At 45.7% G+C, this 15702-nt stretch overlaps 1 protein-coding gene across 7 annotated transcripts in view; it reads left to right on the top strand.

The window, feature by feature from the left end:
- The window catches only part of EPHA5 (EPH receptor A5), a 258320-nt gene that overhangs the window by 46933 nt on the left and 195685 nt on the right, over positions 1 to 15702 (top strand). For all 7 annotated transcript variants that reach the window (XM_079949369.1, XM_079949368.1, XM_079949366.1 and 4 more), the window contains exon 3: positions 10165 to 10828. In XM_079949369.1, the coding sequence (XP_079805495.1) occupies positions 10165 to 10828 (664 nt within the window). The remainder of the gene's footprint in view (positions 1 to 10164; positions 10829 to 15702) is intronic.

Genomic DNA, 15702 nt, shown 5'->3' with positions numbered 1-15702 from the left:
AGCAGACGAGGCTTGCTACCAATCTGGGTGCCGCTGCGTTGAAAAGTGGGCCCTGTTTTATAAGGGTGGGGGTTGGTGCAGGTTGGAAAGTGGTTTTAAAAAATTGCAGGGAAAAAGATCTTCTGCAGCAGTGCTCCTGAGAAATGTGTAAGGATAGCAGGGGAGGTTAATGAGAATCTGAGCCTGGAGGCAAGCTGGAGTATTAGTCAGGCCTCAACTTAAATGCTAGGTTTGGTCCCTTGATATTCAGTATGTACCTGGCATTCCATGGTATAAATGAGCAAATTCTATTGGGCACTATGATCAGGTCTTATCAGATCTTTTTTTAAAAAAATTGAGAAAACTTAATCCATATTTTAAATATTTATGATTCTGAGCTGTTGCAATATCTTTTTTTTTTTTTAAAGTCCCGTATTCCATCTGCTGTTTTTTGCTTAATATTTCATAAGTTTTATTAATACGAAGCCCAGTCTAGTTGGGGAAAATATTTTACTTATTGTGTGCAGTGTGCCTGTGCCAAATATCCTGACTTTCTGGCTTTGTAGAATTGGTCCCTTTCGCTGTGTTTTTCGGAGCAACATCTGCTCAGCTTCAATTGGATTTTCCAGTTAACTCTAATTGGAAGTTGTTGCGCAGTTGGATGCAAGCTGGCCCTGAAAAGGGGGCTGACTTTTCAGTGTTGATAAAGGCCAAGGTGAGGCACACACCCACTTTGTGGAGACTCAAAACAAATAAATAAGCAAGCCCGGATGACCGATGCCTGGGGGAAGTCCAGATTTGGAGTTTGAAAGCGGGGTTTCCATGCAGCCAATGTATTGTTATGAATCTGGGGGTGAAAGATGCCCTAAATTCCAAATTAAGCTAGTGGTAGAATTTATGTGTGGGACGCGGGTGGCGCCGTGGTCTAAACCACAGAGCCTAGGGCTTGCCGGTCAGAAGGTTGGCGGTTCGAATCCCCGCGACGGGGTGAGCTCCCGTTGCTCGGTCCCTGCTCCTGCCAACCTAGCAGTTCGAAAGCACGAAGTGCAAGTAGATAAATAAGTACTGCTCCGGCGGGAAGGTAAACGGCGTTTCCGTGCGCTGCTCTGGTTCGCCAGAAGTGGCTTAGTCCTGCTGGCCACATGACCTGGAAGCTGTCTGCGGACAAATGCCGGCTCCTTTGGTCAGTAAAGCGAGATGAGCGCTGCAACCCCAGAGTTGTCCGTGACTGGACTTAACAGTCAGGGGTCCCTTTACCTTTTGGAATTTATGTAGGTTTGGCGTATTAAAGCCAGGAAATAGCTTTGTTGTTGTTTAGTCGTTTAGTCGTGTCCGACTCTTCGTGACCCCATGGACCAGAGAACGCCAGGCACTCCTGTCCTCCACTGCCCCCCGCAGCTTGGTCAGACTCATGCTGGTAACCTCGAAAACACTATCCAACCATCTCGTCCTCTGTCGCCCCCTTCTCCTTGTGCCCTCCATCTTTCTCAACATCAGGGTCTTCTCCAGGGAGTCTTCTCTTCTCATGAGGTGGCCAAAGTACTGGAGCCTCAGCTTCACAATCTGTCCTTCCAGTGAGCACTCAGGGCTGATTTCCTTCAGAATGGAGAGGTTTGATCTTCTTGCAGTCCATGGGACTCTCAAGAGTCTCCTCCAGCACCATAATTCAAAAGCATCAATTCTTCGGCAATCATAGACTCGTGTATTTAGGATAGACCCAAGTGTGTATTTGAGCCATGCTAGACCTTGCCAATCCTTTAATTAAGCCAAGTGGTAGAGCTGACTAAGGCATCACTGGCCTGCTGTGTGAGGTGTTAGGTTGGGGTAATGGGTTATTAGCAATATCACAGAATCGTAGAATCGTAGAGTTGGAAGAGACCATGAGGGTGCTTGAACCCATGATCCAGAGATTAAGAGTCTCTACCAACAGAGCTATCCAGTACCAGGGATCAAAGAACCTCACCATAGTGGGCAAAACGGTGAGACCTCTTTGACTGGAGAGATAAAAGCCAAGAGCTTAAAGAAAGGAGGGGAAGTGATGTGGGCAGAAGCTTAGTGCAGAGTGTCGGGAGTTAAGCAGCAGAATTAGAAGCAGTGGGCAGGGGAGAAAGGGACACATAGCAACATTTAAGAATGATGGGGTTGGAGTCTGCTTAAAAGCCAGAGCCTCTTGGCGTTCTGTGGACCCCTCCTACATAGGCTCAGCTTATGGATGCGGGTGGTACTGTGGTCTAAACCACTGAGCCTCTTGGGCTTGCCGATCTGAAGGTCGGCGGTTCAAATCCCCGCAATGGGGTGAGCTCCTGTTGCTCTGTCCCAGCTCCTGCCAACCTAGCAGTTCGAAAGCACACCAGTGCAAGTAGATAAATACTTTCCGTGTGCTCTGGTTTCCGTCACAGTGTTCTGTTGTGCCAGAAGCGGTTGAGTCCTGCCGGCTACATGACCCGGAAAGCTGTCTGTGGACCAACGTCAGCTCCCTCGGCCTGAAAGCGAGATAAGCACCACAACTCCACAGTCGCCTTTGACTGGATTTAACTGTCCAGGGGTCCTTTACCATTTTACCTTTAGGCTCATATTGTATATATGTGTAGATGACCATATATCATAAAGATACCACAGTCTCCGCTGTGCCCCATTTTTCCAAAAAGAAGCACAGACCCTGGGTCTGTGTTTGGAACTCCCTGGAATATCTCACTGGAGCAAATAGGGTGCACCATGTACCCCTTGGAGAAAAAGATGGGATGTAGATGCAATAAATAAGCTCATCTTCTTACCTGCTTAAGATAGCTGGTGGGCGAGCCAGAAGCACATATCAGTTGCCAATGTGGCACCCAGAGATCTCCATGTGGTTGCAGTTGGACTCGCACCAGTAACATAACGCTCCTGGCGCCTGACTAATTTCTATCACTGAGCAGGGCACAAAGGGATAGAGTGAGCAAAGGCTTTTGGGTGGCACGGAGACTTGCCATCCTAGCTTAAACATGTCAGAAACCCATGATTTGGGTTGCCAATGTGGGTGACTGGGTAAACTGTTTTAGGATACAGAACTGCGACTGGGAGGAGTTCTGATGGACTAGCTTGAAATAAATGCACTGCTTGTGTATTGGGGTTGGGTCAAATTGTCTTTGTGTTGTCATCTGTGTCTGATGATCGTCTCCTTTGGGAGGGATACTTTTGTGATTACAGTGGTACCTTGGGTTAAGTACAGTGGTACCTCGGGTTACATATGCTTCAGGTTATATACGCTTCAGGTTAGACTCCACTAACCCAGAAATATTACCTCGGGTTAAGAACTTTGCTTCAGGATGAGAACAGAACGGACCTCCGGAACGAATTAAGTACGTAACCCGAGGTACCACTGTACTTAATTCATTCCGGAGGTCCGTTCTTAACCTGAAACTGTACTTAACCTGAAGCACCACTTTAGCTAATGGGGCCTCCTCCTGCTGCTGCTGCACGATTTCTGTTCTCATCCTGAAGCAAAGTTCTTAACCCAAGGTACTATTTCTGAGTTAGTGGAATCTGTAACCTGAAGCGTATGTAACCTGAAGCGTATGTAACCCGAGGTACTACTGTACACACCTGTGGTCAGGTGGCTGTTTCTTGGGGTGGGTTAGTGTTATGAATCTGGGGATATAATGGCCTGTTGGGCTCATTCAACCGGCCAAGGGTCATTTCATATTTCTGGTTACAGATAGGTAGCCGTGTTGGTCTGCCATAGTCAAAACAAAAAAAATTCCTTCCAGTAGTGTGTATCTGAAGAAGTGTGCATGCACACGAAAGCTCATACCAAGAACTAACTTAGTTGGTCTTTAAGGTGCTACTGGAAGGAATTTTTTTTGTTTTTCATATTTCTGGTGAGGGGGTGGGGCAGATCCAGGGTTTCCTGATGCGTGGACCTGTGTGATGCACACTTTTGCAAACCAAAATGCATTTGTCAGCCAAAAATGTATGGAGAAAATTCTGCACTGCCCCAGATGCACTGAGTAAATCGGGACACACATACACACACAGAGAGAGACACACACACACAATCAGTCTGAATCAGTTGATGTCACTGTTAAACCAAATACAGATGGAAGACAAACCACACTATGAGTCATTAATACTTAATATACTGCTAGTCTGCCCCAGAAAAGGAGAGTACACCCATTTTCATATTTGGGCAACTCGCTTACCTCCATCACGCGGCAGCAAAATTAGCTACGAATGGTGGGGCGGTGGGCAGGTTCATATCCTAAATTTGGATTTTAATAAACTCCTTCGGCCTTGATTGTTGAGGCATCTCTTGTCCTCTAGCAGGGTAAGCAGCCAGCCAGTTTCCCACCTTTACAAATTGTACCTAGCCATTCAAGCAAACATTTGCCTTGACAGGAGATGTTTTTGCAGCCAGCATTTTAAAATTAGCTCTTGAACCTGAGGCTGGTCTGCCACATGCTGTGTGCCTTGTATTTTTAGTAGTACGTGTGATATCTTTGTCTTTATCACTGTGCATTTATATCTGAAGTGAATAGCGTGGTTGGCAGGGGCCGTGAGGCTCCCTCCCTCCCGTTAACTCACTCGCTGTTTTTCGCCCCTGAACACTTACGATTCAGAAATAGGCCTTGCTTATATAAATGATTTAACACCAGGTAATTGAAATGCATGTATGTTTTCCTTCTCAGGTTGTTAGAGACTTGGAAGAAACATTTAGCATCAAATTAATGTCACATGTTCTGGGGTTTAATCTCATAGATAGTTAAATTACGGATCTTGCAGTCAGGTGGCGCTCAGACAAACTGAACTGGGTAAAAGCCCTTAAAGTCTGCTGCAGTTTCTTTTTATGTTATGTGGCGTCCTAGCTGGTTTTTCTTTTAAATCACTTTTCTGATTGTAAACGTATGGCACTCCCTGCCATTGGATGGGCAGTGTGCCTCTAGTGTAGAGCAATCAATCAATCAATCAATCAATCAATCAATCAGTCATTCAATAAGGTCAGGTCCTATGAATGGCTATTAGCCATGGTGGCTAAATGGATCCTCCATATCTAGGGGTCTTAGGTAGAGCAGATAGGGATCATCAACCTGGGAAGCTAGCCCATCTAGGAAAAGAAAAATTCTGATCCTAAACCTCTGATGCTTTGAGGGAGATCTTCGGGAAAAGAAAAGGCGTAAGGCGTGAGTCCTACACAAATTTGGAGTGGAGCCCCTACGATGGTTGGATGGCATTTTGTATGCCTCCTTCTCAGGGGCACAGGAAGGGGGGCGGTGTGTGTGTGATAAAATCTCCCCTGGGCAGATTGCTGCGCTGCCCCCCCCGGGCGCTGATTGCCCCCCTGGGTGCCAATTGCCATGCTAATCACCCCCAGTGGCCGCCGGCCACTGGCTCTGCACTGTCCGCCCACTGCCTCCCCCCCCCAGCTGTGGGGCGGAAGAGGCCCCGCGGTTCACCCTGCCCCTGTGGGCAGTTTGCTGTGCCCTAGGTCCCTGAGAGGCTTTGAAATATACTCAGAGTCCAGAGTGGATTTCATGCTCTTTATTCAGCTCATAGTGGTGAGGAGGAATGGAAGTTCCCCCAGAATGTCTGCTTTATATACATTATTTACACAATGGACCCCACCTGATTGGCTAATTCCGGGATTCTCCTGTAGACCAATCAGGTTGCGGATTCACTTCTACCTGGAGCTGGATTGGGTGGCTCCTGTGGACCAATCAGACTGCTGCATTCTGGGTCCTATTGTTCTAGGACCTGTCAGACTGCTGCATTTTGGATCCTATTCAACTCAGTACATAACAGGCTTCCTCCACCGCTGGTCCTTCTGGTAACTCCTGCAGCTTGGTCAAAGCTGGTGCCAAACATATTGCTCTGTTTTCTTTTGGACCAACTCAGCAAGGCCGAGAGGGGAATCTTGTCGTCTGGGCAGCCCAGGAGCTCCATACACACTGCCCAGGCTTGCATTCTGGGAAGATCGTTTTGGTGCAACACTGTTTTGACTTAACCCCCGGAGGATCCCTCCATTGTCTCTTCGGACAGATGGAAGCCAAGCAGGTGATAAGAACAGGGCTGCTGCCTTCAAGGCCTCCTTGTGGATTTTTTCTGGAAGCCTTTGACAGGCAAGTGGTGGAAATGGAATCAGGATGCTGAACGAGAGAGATTTTTAGCCTGAGTAGTGATATCATTTCATTTAAAAGCATTCATATGCTGTTTAGTATTTTAAAAAAACTCTAAGCAGTGTACAGTCCCAAAACAAACGAATAATATATCACTGAAACAAAAATGCGACCTAAAACCAGTATAGCAGCAATGTTAAGCACCTTCTTATTACATTGAAAAGTTTCATGGCCGTTTAATCCATTCAATGCCTGGTGATTCCTGCTCTTTATTTCATTTAAAGCGAACTGATGTTTGGCATGTTAAACCTTTTGCAGTGGGTGGGTAGTGATTGAAGTCTCGGGAGGTAGCTGTAGTCTTGTTTGTGCTGCAGATATGAATGGCTTAGTGGTGGGAGGCGGACTGGAAGTTGCTGTCCTGCACTGAGATAGGAATCAAGGTACAATAATAGGGAAAGGTCAGGGTGCCTGGATAAGATCTTGATGATCTCCCTTGTGGGTTTGCAGAGATAAGCAGCCTTCACTCACTAGCAGCAGCTTTTTCATCTTGTTTCCTTCTCAAGTAACTTTGTAGCGATGCCAGACGGGAGAGAAAGGGGCAGTTCTTTTCATCTCTGCTGAATATTCTGTTCAAAATGGCTGGTGGCAAGACCTCTGCTCCCCTTTATATGTTGTTGCTAGGCAGATGTGAAAATTTGAGACCCATGCTTTCCTTCTCCTCCAGCTTTTTAAGAAGAGTCCTGCTAGCCCAGGAACCCCCAAACTCAGCCCTCCAGATGTTTTGGGACTACAACTCCCATCATCCCTAGCTAACAGGATGAGATGTAGTCCCAAAACATCTGGAGGGCTGAGATGGGGTATGCCTGGGCTAGCCAGACCAAGGGTCCATCTATTCCAGGGGTGGGGAAGCTTTGGCTCTTCAGACCTTGCAGCTTCCATCATTCCATCCTGAACACAGACTCAGTCGGGTTACAGACTCTGCTAACCTGGAAGTAGTACCTCGGGTTAAGAACTTTACCTCAGGATGAGAACAGAAATCGCGTGGCAGCAGTGCAGCAGCAGTGGGAGGCCCCCTTTAGCTAAAGTGGTACCTCAGGTTAAGAAAGGTTTCAGGTTAAGAATAGAATAGTGTTTTGTCACAGCATTTTCCCTTAATGGGCCTGCAACTGGTGTATATCCATCATTTGTGTGTAATCCCTTTTCAAGACCACAGCTGAGATACCCAAGAGTAATAAATTTTGACTACCCTTACTGACCACTGGTTCTGTTAGCTAGGGATGATGGGAGTTGTAGTCCCAAAACAGCTGGAGGGCCAAGTTTGGCCATCGCTGGCTGAATATTTGTCAGCAGGTTTCCCTGCTTTCCCAAAAGAACAGAGAACATACTCTCCAACATTTCTCTGATGAAAATATGGATGTCTATTCCATAACAGTAACAATAGCAATAATTTCATTACAGTGGTACCTCGGGTTACATACGCTTCAGGTTACAGACTCCACTAACCCAGAAATAGTACCTTGGGTTAAGAACTTTGCTTCAGGATGAGAACAGAAATTGTGCGGCAGCAGCGGGAGGCCCCATTAGCTAAAGTGGTGCTTCAGGTTAAGAACAGTTTCAGGTTAATAACAGACCTCCAGAACGAATTAAGTTCTTAACCTAAGGTACCACTGTATTCCTTTAGATCAGGCCCCCACATCCGGACGCATGCCTCACAGAAATAAATTTCTTGCTTGGCTGACTGGTGCTCAGGAGGCCGTAAATGAGCCCTCACAATGTCTGTAGCCGTTTCCACAGCTGCTTCAGCCAGATGTGGAGAGTAGCTTTCCGTTGGATCGCAACCTCTTGCCTGCTCAGCTTCTGGCAGCACCTGACCAGTTCTGGCTGCGGCAGAGGGGAGCAAGACAGCTGTAGCAAATATCCCTTGGCCAGGAGCAGACAGGTACAGTGGTGCCCCGCAAGACGAATGCCTCGCAAGACAGAAAACCCGCTAGACGAAAGGGTTTTCCGTTTTGGAGGTGCTTCGCAAAACGAATTTCCTATGGGCTTGCTTCGCAAGACTAAAATGTCTTGCGAGTTCCTGCGGGTTTTTTCTCCTCCCCCCCTTTTTCTAAGCCACTAAGCCGCTTATCAGCTGATCCGCTAAGCCGCTTATCAGCTGATCTGCTAAGCCCCTAAGCCTCTAATAGCGCTAATCCGCTAATCCGCTAATGGGCTTGCTTCGCAAGACGAGAAAACCGCAAGACGAAGAGACTCGCGGAATGGATTCTTTTTGTCTTGCGAGGCACCACTGTAGTGCGAGGTAGTGCGATGCGTGAGCAGGTGGGCAGACTGCAGAGAAGGCAGGTGGGAGACTCTTCTCAAGCGGCTGTTACAGGAATTTTTATAATGATGGGGGGGGTGCAGCACGCAGCATGTTCCCCCCCCCTTTGCTCCCACACAATGTCTCCTCAAAGCACCACATCACACACTGCACCACACAATTTCCAATGCTGCTCTGCTCAGGGAAAAGATGGCTACCGAAGGGGGGACTTGGGTAACTGGTAAAAGACAGCCATAATCCCTGAAACCTGGGATCAGGTAGACAGCAACCTTTTGCATAAGAGATCATCACTGGCACCCTGGCAAATGGGTGCCAGACAGGTAGTCATCCTGTGGACAATAGCAAACCATCAGGAATGGATTAGGTTCTTGGTCGGGACAAACCAGGAACTTGTAAATATTTTTTTTGTCTTACTTAATGGGTGTGAGGTGGAGGTCAAAGAAAGGATGGGGGCAAACCTGATATTCGGGTTTCTTTCACCAGAACCTCCCAATTTGTGATGTATTTGTGATGTATGCATGATGTAATTTTAGGGGTGTTGTGGGTATCTTTGTAAAACTGATAAAAGTGGGAGCCATCCTTTGTTCTGGGCTTCTTCTTGCTTCTCCCATGTGGTGGGCAACAGTCCTTTAAAATAAAGGCCAGACCTACTGGCTGCTGTTTTGCTCCTATATTCCTGGCTGGTATCTTCGTTTGATAATCCAAGTGAGGCTAAGGATTTTCCTATAACACGGCTTTGAGAACTGATATCTAAAAGGCACCCAGTGGCTTCTGGCCCTGCAAAGTTCTGTTTGTGGGCTCCTTTGTGACTAGATCATTGTAAGAGGAGGAACCATTTGTTACCCATTTGTAATGTGTGTACTTTTGATGGATCGCTACTGTGAACTAATAGACATAAGCGCCAAGTACCAAAGTAGAAGTACACAACATGAGGATGGAAGGAATATTTGCGGCTAAGTAGTGCGGCATAAGAGAAACCAGTCAGCAAACAATGTGATTCTTCCTTAGTGGAGCTTTTATGAGAACATCGTTGGACACACGGCAGAGGCTGTTTGCTTCGTTATGAGTTTAACATGCCACAATAAACAATTTCTTCCCCATTGTCGAGGGAGCGTCAAGCTAGAACGTATAATGTATTAATTGAACAGTAATGGGGTACTTCAGCTTTTGGTCTAAGTTTAACACTTCAGTAACTGGGAAAGGAAGACCTTACCGGCAGGCATGTGGAAAACTTGGTGCCCCGTTGCCATAGGCAACTTGAAAAATTGGACCAAGTGACTGGTTCCTGGTTGCTGTAGAAGATAGGAAGCAAATTTCCCCAGCTTTCCATGTTTGCCTCTGTGTGTATGACCTGGGCATTTCCTCTTTTCATCCCCTCTGCTGTTACTAACTTAATTTGAAGCGTGTGCTCCCAGGGATTCTCAGAGCGATGTGGTAGAACCTCTATTCGTGTTTTGTCTCCGCTCTGGAATGTATGAAGCAGTGGTAATGATGTGTCAGCATGTGCAAAAGGGGGGAGGTGGTCAGAATGCACCCAAAAGAACAGGATTCTTCTTACTGGCAGAATCAGGTCACATTCTCTCCCTCTCCCTCTCCCCCCCCCCAATTTAGCTTTTAGAATATCTGGCAGACACCCAACTTTTGCAAACATACTTCACTTCTGCTTACTGAGGTCTAGCACAGTTATCAACTTAGAATTACAGACATTTGCAATCTGTTTTTTAAATGTGTGCTTTCATTTTTCTTCTTTCTCTCCCCCCCCCCCCAAACGTTTAGTGGGAAGAAATTGGCGAGGTGGATGAGAATTATGCGCCGATCCACACATATCAAGTGTGCAGAGTCATGGAACAGAGTCAGAACAACTGGCTTCTGACAAGCTGGATCTCCAACAAAGGAGCCTCTCGAATCTTCATTGAACTGAAATTCACCCTTAGGGACTGCAACAGCCTTCCTGGAGGACTTGGGACTTGCAAAGAGACTTTTAATATGTATTATTTTGAATCGGATGATGAAGACGGAAGGAACGTAAAAGAAAACCAGTACATCAAGATTGATACCATTGCGGCGGATGAGAGCTTCACAGAGCTAGACCTTGGAGATAGAGTCATGAAGCTGAACACAGAGGTGAGAGATGTTGGGCCACTGACCAAAAAGGGATTTTACCTTGCTTTCCAAGATGTGGGTGCCTGCATTGCGCTGGTCTCTGTGAGGGTGTACTACAAGAAGTGCCCTGTGGTGGTTCGGAACTTGGCCATCTTCCCCGACACCATCACCGGAGCGGATTCTTCTCAGCTTCTGGAAGTCTTGGGGTCATGTGTGAACCACTCTGTGACAGACGAACCCCCACGGATGCACTGCAGTGCCGAAGGGGAATGGCTGGTGCCGATTGGGAAATGCATGTGCAAAGCGGGCTACGAAGAGAAGAACAACACTTGTCAGGGTAAGGATTTAATGTTGGGAATAGTTTGGCTGGTATAGCTGGATGATCAGTTTCGAATGCTGTTACATATGCAGATTCTTTATGCAATGTCAGAGTGAATAGATACATTCCTTATCATAACGATGGCAGTGTTTTTATTTCATACATGCACATAGCAGCATAGATGGAACTTTTGCAGTACATCAACACCCTACCTTCTCGGATGCTGGGGACACTGTGGTCTAAACCACTGAGCCTCTTGGATTTGCTGATCAGAAGGTTGGCAGTTCGATTCCTGGCAACGGAGTGAGCTCCTCTTGCTCTGTCCCAGCTCCTGCCAACCTAGCAGTTCGAAAGCACGCCAGTGCAAGTAGATAAATAGGTACTGCTGTGGTGGGAAGGTAAACGGCATTTCCATGCGCTCTGGTTTCCACCACAGTGTTCCATTGCACCATAAGTGGTTTAGTCCTGCTGCCCACATGACCTGGGAAGCTGTCTGTGGACAAACGCTGGCTCTCTTGGCCTGATAGCGAGATGAGCACCGCAACCCCATAGTCACCTTTGACTGGACTTAACTTGTCCAGGGGTCCTTTACCTTTTTAGCTTTACCTTTTTGGTGAAGGATCTTCATGCACTCAGCCACAAGTTGTCACTTGATAAGGAACTGAGCAATGTGCACACATGCACGAGTTAGCCCTTATTTGTCAAACTCTGACTTTCGCAATGCAAGAGTTTACACCGAGCCTCCTTAGAAGAGCTTCAGATGAGTAGGCAAATGACATTGTTACTCAGCTTTTCTTAGATTGCTGTAAACTGATGGCTGTGGCTGCATTTGAGTAGATGGCCATGGCTGTGTTAAGCTAGAAACAAATGTAGATTTGCATGTGGCCATGGACAGAGTCAGCCCTAAGGAAATAACTGGATTGCAAAGGTCTGGACACCTTGGCGTTGTATTATGGGCTTGTGAGTATAGCTATGTTTGTGGCAGAAGAAGAAGTAGAGTTTGGATTTGATATCCCACCTTTCACACCCTTTAAGGAGTCTCAAAGCGGCTAACATTTTCCTTTCCCTTCCTCCCCCACAACAAACACTCTGTGAGGTGAGTGAGGCTGAGAGACTTCAGAGAAGTGTGACTAGCCCAAGGTCACCCAGCAGCTGCATGTGGAGGGGCGGAGATGCGAACCCGGTTCCCCAGATTACGAAAGTACCGCTCTTAACCACTACACCACACTGGCAGCAACCCATGGACAGAGTAAATCATAATCTGGACCAAAATTGCACAGGAAGCAGACAAGGGCACCAAAGGATTGTTGTTATCTGTCTCTCGAGTTATAGTCTGCAATTTATGTTTAGTAAGTGGTTGCTTGTCTGCACCGATGAACTCCAGGTGTCTGGAGACAGGAGTGCCTAGGTATAAAGGAAACCCATCCTTTCATGATACAACTGCACTTTGTACAAAAGTCCACTATATTCTTACAAACATTCTCGCAGTCTTCCATGGCTACCTCTGACCATCCAGTGTTCCACCAGCTGCTGCTAATAATACACTTTTTGCCGTTTTGCTTTGACTCATTGTAAATACGGCTTTGGTCTAAGTCTGGCTATATTTGCCGATTGCCCTGGAGGCTGAGTTGCTTGTGCTGTATAGATGGATGTCCGTCATTGCTTTGGTTGCGGTTTAACAATTTTGTTTTCACACTTGAATTATTATTTCTTGTGGGTTGTCCTGGAAATGTGATCGAAGGGCGGTATAACATTACTTGTATTTATAAATGAGCAAATGGGTTTTTTAATGACTAAGAAGCAACAGGGTCATTCAGGGAACTTGGTGAGTAGTGTTCTTTGAAATGTGTTAAGGATTTAGACCAAATAATGCAGTGGTCTTAAGTTCAGTGTTGTGTAAGATGGCCAGAAATTTTTTCCTACACCCCACGTGAACATCTTGCCATACACATGGGGATGGCATTGGGTGCTTCAAATCAGGCGCACAACTTTATCCAGCCTAACAAGGAAATCTGTGAACAGATGTGTGGCATGCATCACTTGCCGAATTGGATTGCAGATTTTAATACATTTTTGCTGTTATTTTTTTCTGGACTGTTTATTTATTGATTAAATCAAGCTATGGGTAATTTTATGTGATTGCCAAGTTTCTTGATTTTAAAGAAATGAACCAGAAACGAAAGGACAGCACCGTGTGTGTCATCCGATTCTAAAAGTACTTGGGTATTCCTAATCTTTGACTATTCAATGAAAGGAGCGTTGGCTATATTTTACCGCTTGCAAAGCAAACAGGCAGCAGTAGTAGCGCTTTTGACTGATTTGGTCATCCTTGTTCAAGTTTGCAAAATGATCGAGGATACGTTATCAAAATGTTCATGTCTATCAGAAAGCCATAAGGCCAAATAAGAGCTGTGCTGGATTAGACCAGAAATCCATTGTCCAGTAGGACAAGAAAGCAGCCAGATATTTTCAGAAAGCCCATATGCAGGGCATATAGTCAACAGTGTAATCCCCCACCCCACTCCACAAACACACAACTGGTGTTCAGATGCAGACGGCCAAACCCCACATAGGTTGATAAGGATAACCTAGGAGCTTGCAGCCGAATGGGGAGGCTGACATAGCTAAGAATGCACATTTTAAGTGTTTCCTTGGTTGTCAATGGAACAAGGACTTTGGGGAGGGGGATACTGGAATTGCAAGCATTTCAGCAAAGCCAATTTGTTTCATTTGCAGTATAAATGAATAACTGTGTGCCAGATTAAGGATGCGAGGTGTTGTAGATGTCTCTGAAATGTACCTGCTAGTCCATGAATAATTTTAATTACTGAAATATTTTTATCGTTAAAAAATATCACTTTTGTAATTTGTGTGGTGACCCTGTGCTAAACCGCTCACTTCTTTTGTTTGCTGGAGGGCTCATAATTTAGGAGTAACTGGTCAGGATAGCATAGATGCCTTAGATGTCCTGTCTTGGGCTTTGCAAAGCAATTTGCCTTGCATTCCCTTGGACCAAAACCCTGCCTAAGGTAGCAGAAGAGGCTTACGTTTGGAAATCATATGTTTCTGCAAGGAAACCATAGAATCTCATATTCCATTGTGCTTTCTGATTCTTGCTGTAATGAGTTGTGTATTATTAAAGGATTCTTACTTTTTTTATCCTTGAACAATGTAATAAATTCTTCTGCAATTGCTGGGAAGAGATGGCAAACTTATGGCATATGATTAGGGGTCAAAAATGTCAAGTTTCATGGCAATCTGCAAAAGGTTATGTTGATGAAATAAATATTGATTAATCAGGCTAAATCCCCAATTTTATAATATTGGACCACAATTCACACTATTTTTGCCAGTACAGTGGTACCTTGGGTTAAGAACTTAATTTGTTCTGGAGGTCCGTTCTTAACCTGAAACTGTTCTTAACCTGAGGTACCACTTTAGGTAATGGGGCCTCCCACTGCCACGGCACGATTTCTGTTCTCATCCTGAAGCAAAGTTCTTAACCCGAGGTACTATTTCTGGGTTAGCAGAGTCTGTAACCTGAAGCGTCTGTAACCTGAAGCATCTGTAACCCGAGGTACCACTGTACAGTGCTGTGTAGAATTGATTTGGGATACCTGTTTTTGGTTTTTTGAAATTATATGTAGAGAGGTAGAGCACTTGGCTACTTGAAGCTGTATGGCTCAGACACTGTTTGAAGTGTCACTGAAACTGGCGATTGTTTCTCTAATGGAAGAAATGATTGCCTCAGACAGTTGTGGTCATAACCCCACCTGCGGCTTTCTTCGTTATCATGCTTGATGTTTGGAATGGCTGAATTGGGAGTCCTGGAGCAACTTCATATCCAATTCGGTATATTTTAATTTTTTTTAAAAAAAAAATGGAGACAAGAACAAATACACTTGAGATGAAATTCTGTGACTCTGAATAGTCCATTCATGTGAGTAACAGAAGGGAGATTGCACCCTAAGGTATAGTGGAAAAACAGGTCAAGTTTAGAGGATAAAAAAACCCCAGCACGCAACATTAATTGTTCTACTGGGAGGTGATTGCGTAGCATGGAAATAAAGCATGGATGGAAAGACTCAGAGCACGGAAAGCGCTGCATTTGGAAACAGCGGAGCCTAAAGGGAGCATTTCCCGCCACAAATACCATTTGTGCGCTTTTTTCCGATGCAAACCAAAAATGGGCTGAGATGACAGCATATTAGTTTCCTATAAATACCATGACCTAAAGTTCCTAATTAACTTTAATTAGGAACTTTCCACAGCATCTTTGCTGAATTGTTGGTTTCGGCGGAGCTGTGTATTATTTGCCTGCATATTTATAATTTGGCAATTCGTCCAAAGGTTTTGCTTTGCTTATGCACCAAGTTTTCCTATGGAAACTGTGGCAAACATACTTAGGATATCACCCACTGCTAATTAATTTGACTGCTAATGTTGTGGCCTCTTGCCACTCCCCTGGATGCCTGTTAAGTGAGGTGGAAAAGCTTTACAAAGTTGCGTCTTGTCTCCTGGGCTACAAAGTGTGTTCTCCTTCATAGAGAGCACGTGTTGCGGTGGGGTCTGACAGGTCACCCCTCTGTTGCTGGGCGAGTTAGTATGGATGACCATCCGCAGTGATTGGGCGGTTGGGTTACTGGTGTTGCCATTTAGGGGGATGGACCAAAGGTTATATAATCAAGTCACGCAGCACTGACTGGGCTCTTTTGCTGTGTGCATCGGATCGCCCGCCCACCCTCTCTAATTTTGCAGCTGTTGCGTTTGACCTTGCTACGCCTGTCATGGGGTCGTCTGCTCTTGGGGCAAGGCCCTGGTAGGAATTTTGTCCATTTGGCTGATTGGCTGGTGCCATTTGGTTTTTGCCTAAAAGGTAAAGGTAAAGGTAC

Source organism: Podarcis cretensis (assembly GCF_951804945.1).
Source record: "Podarcis cretensis genome assembly, chromosome: 13".
NCBI classification, from domain to species: Eukaryota; Metazoa; Chordata; class Lepidosauria; order Squamata; family Lacertidae; genus Podarcis; species Podarcis cretensis.
This window is presented reverse-complemented; position numbering and strand designations above follow the sequence as displayed.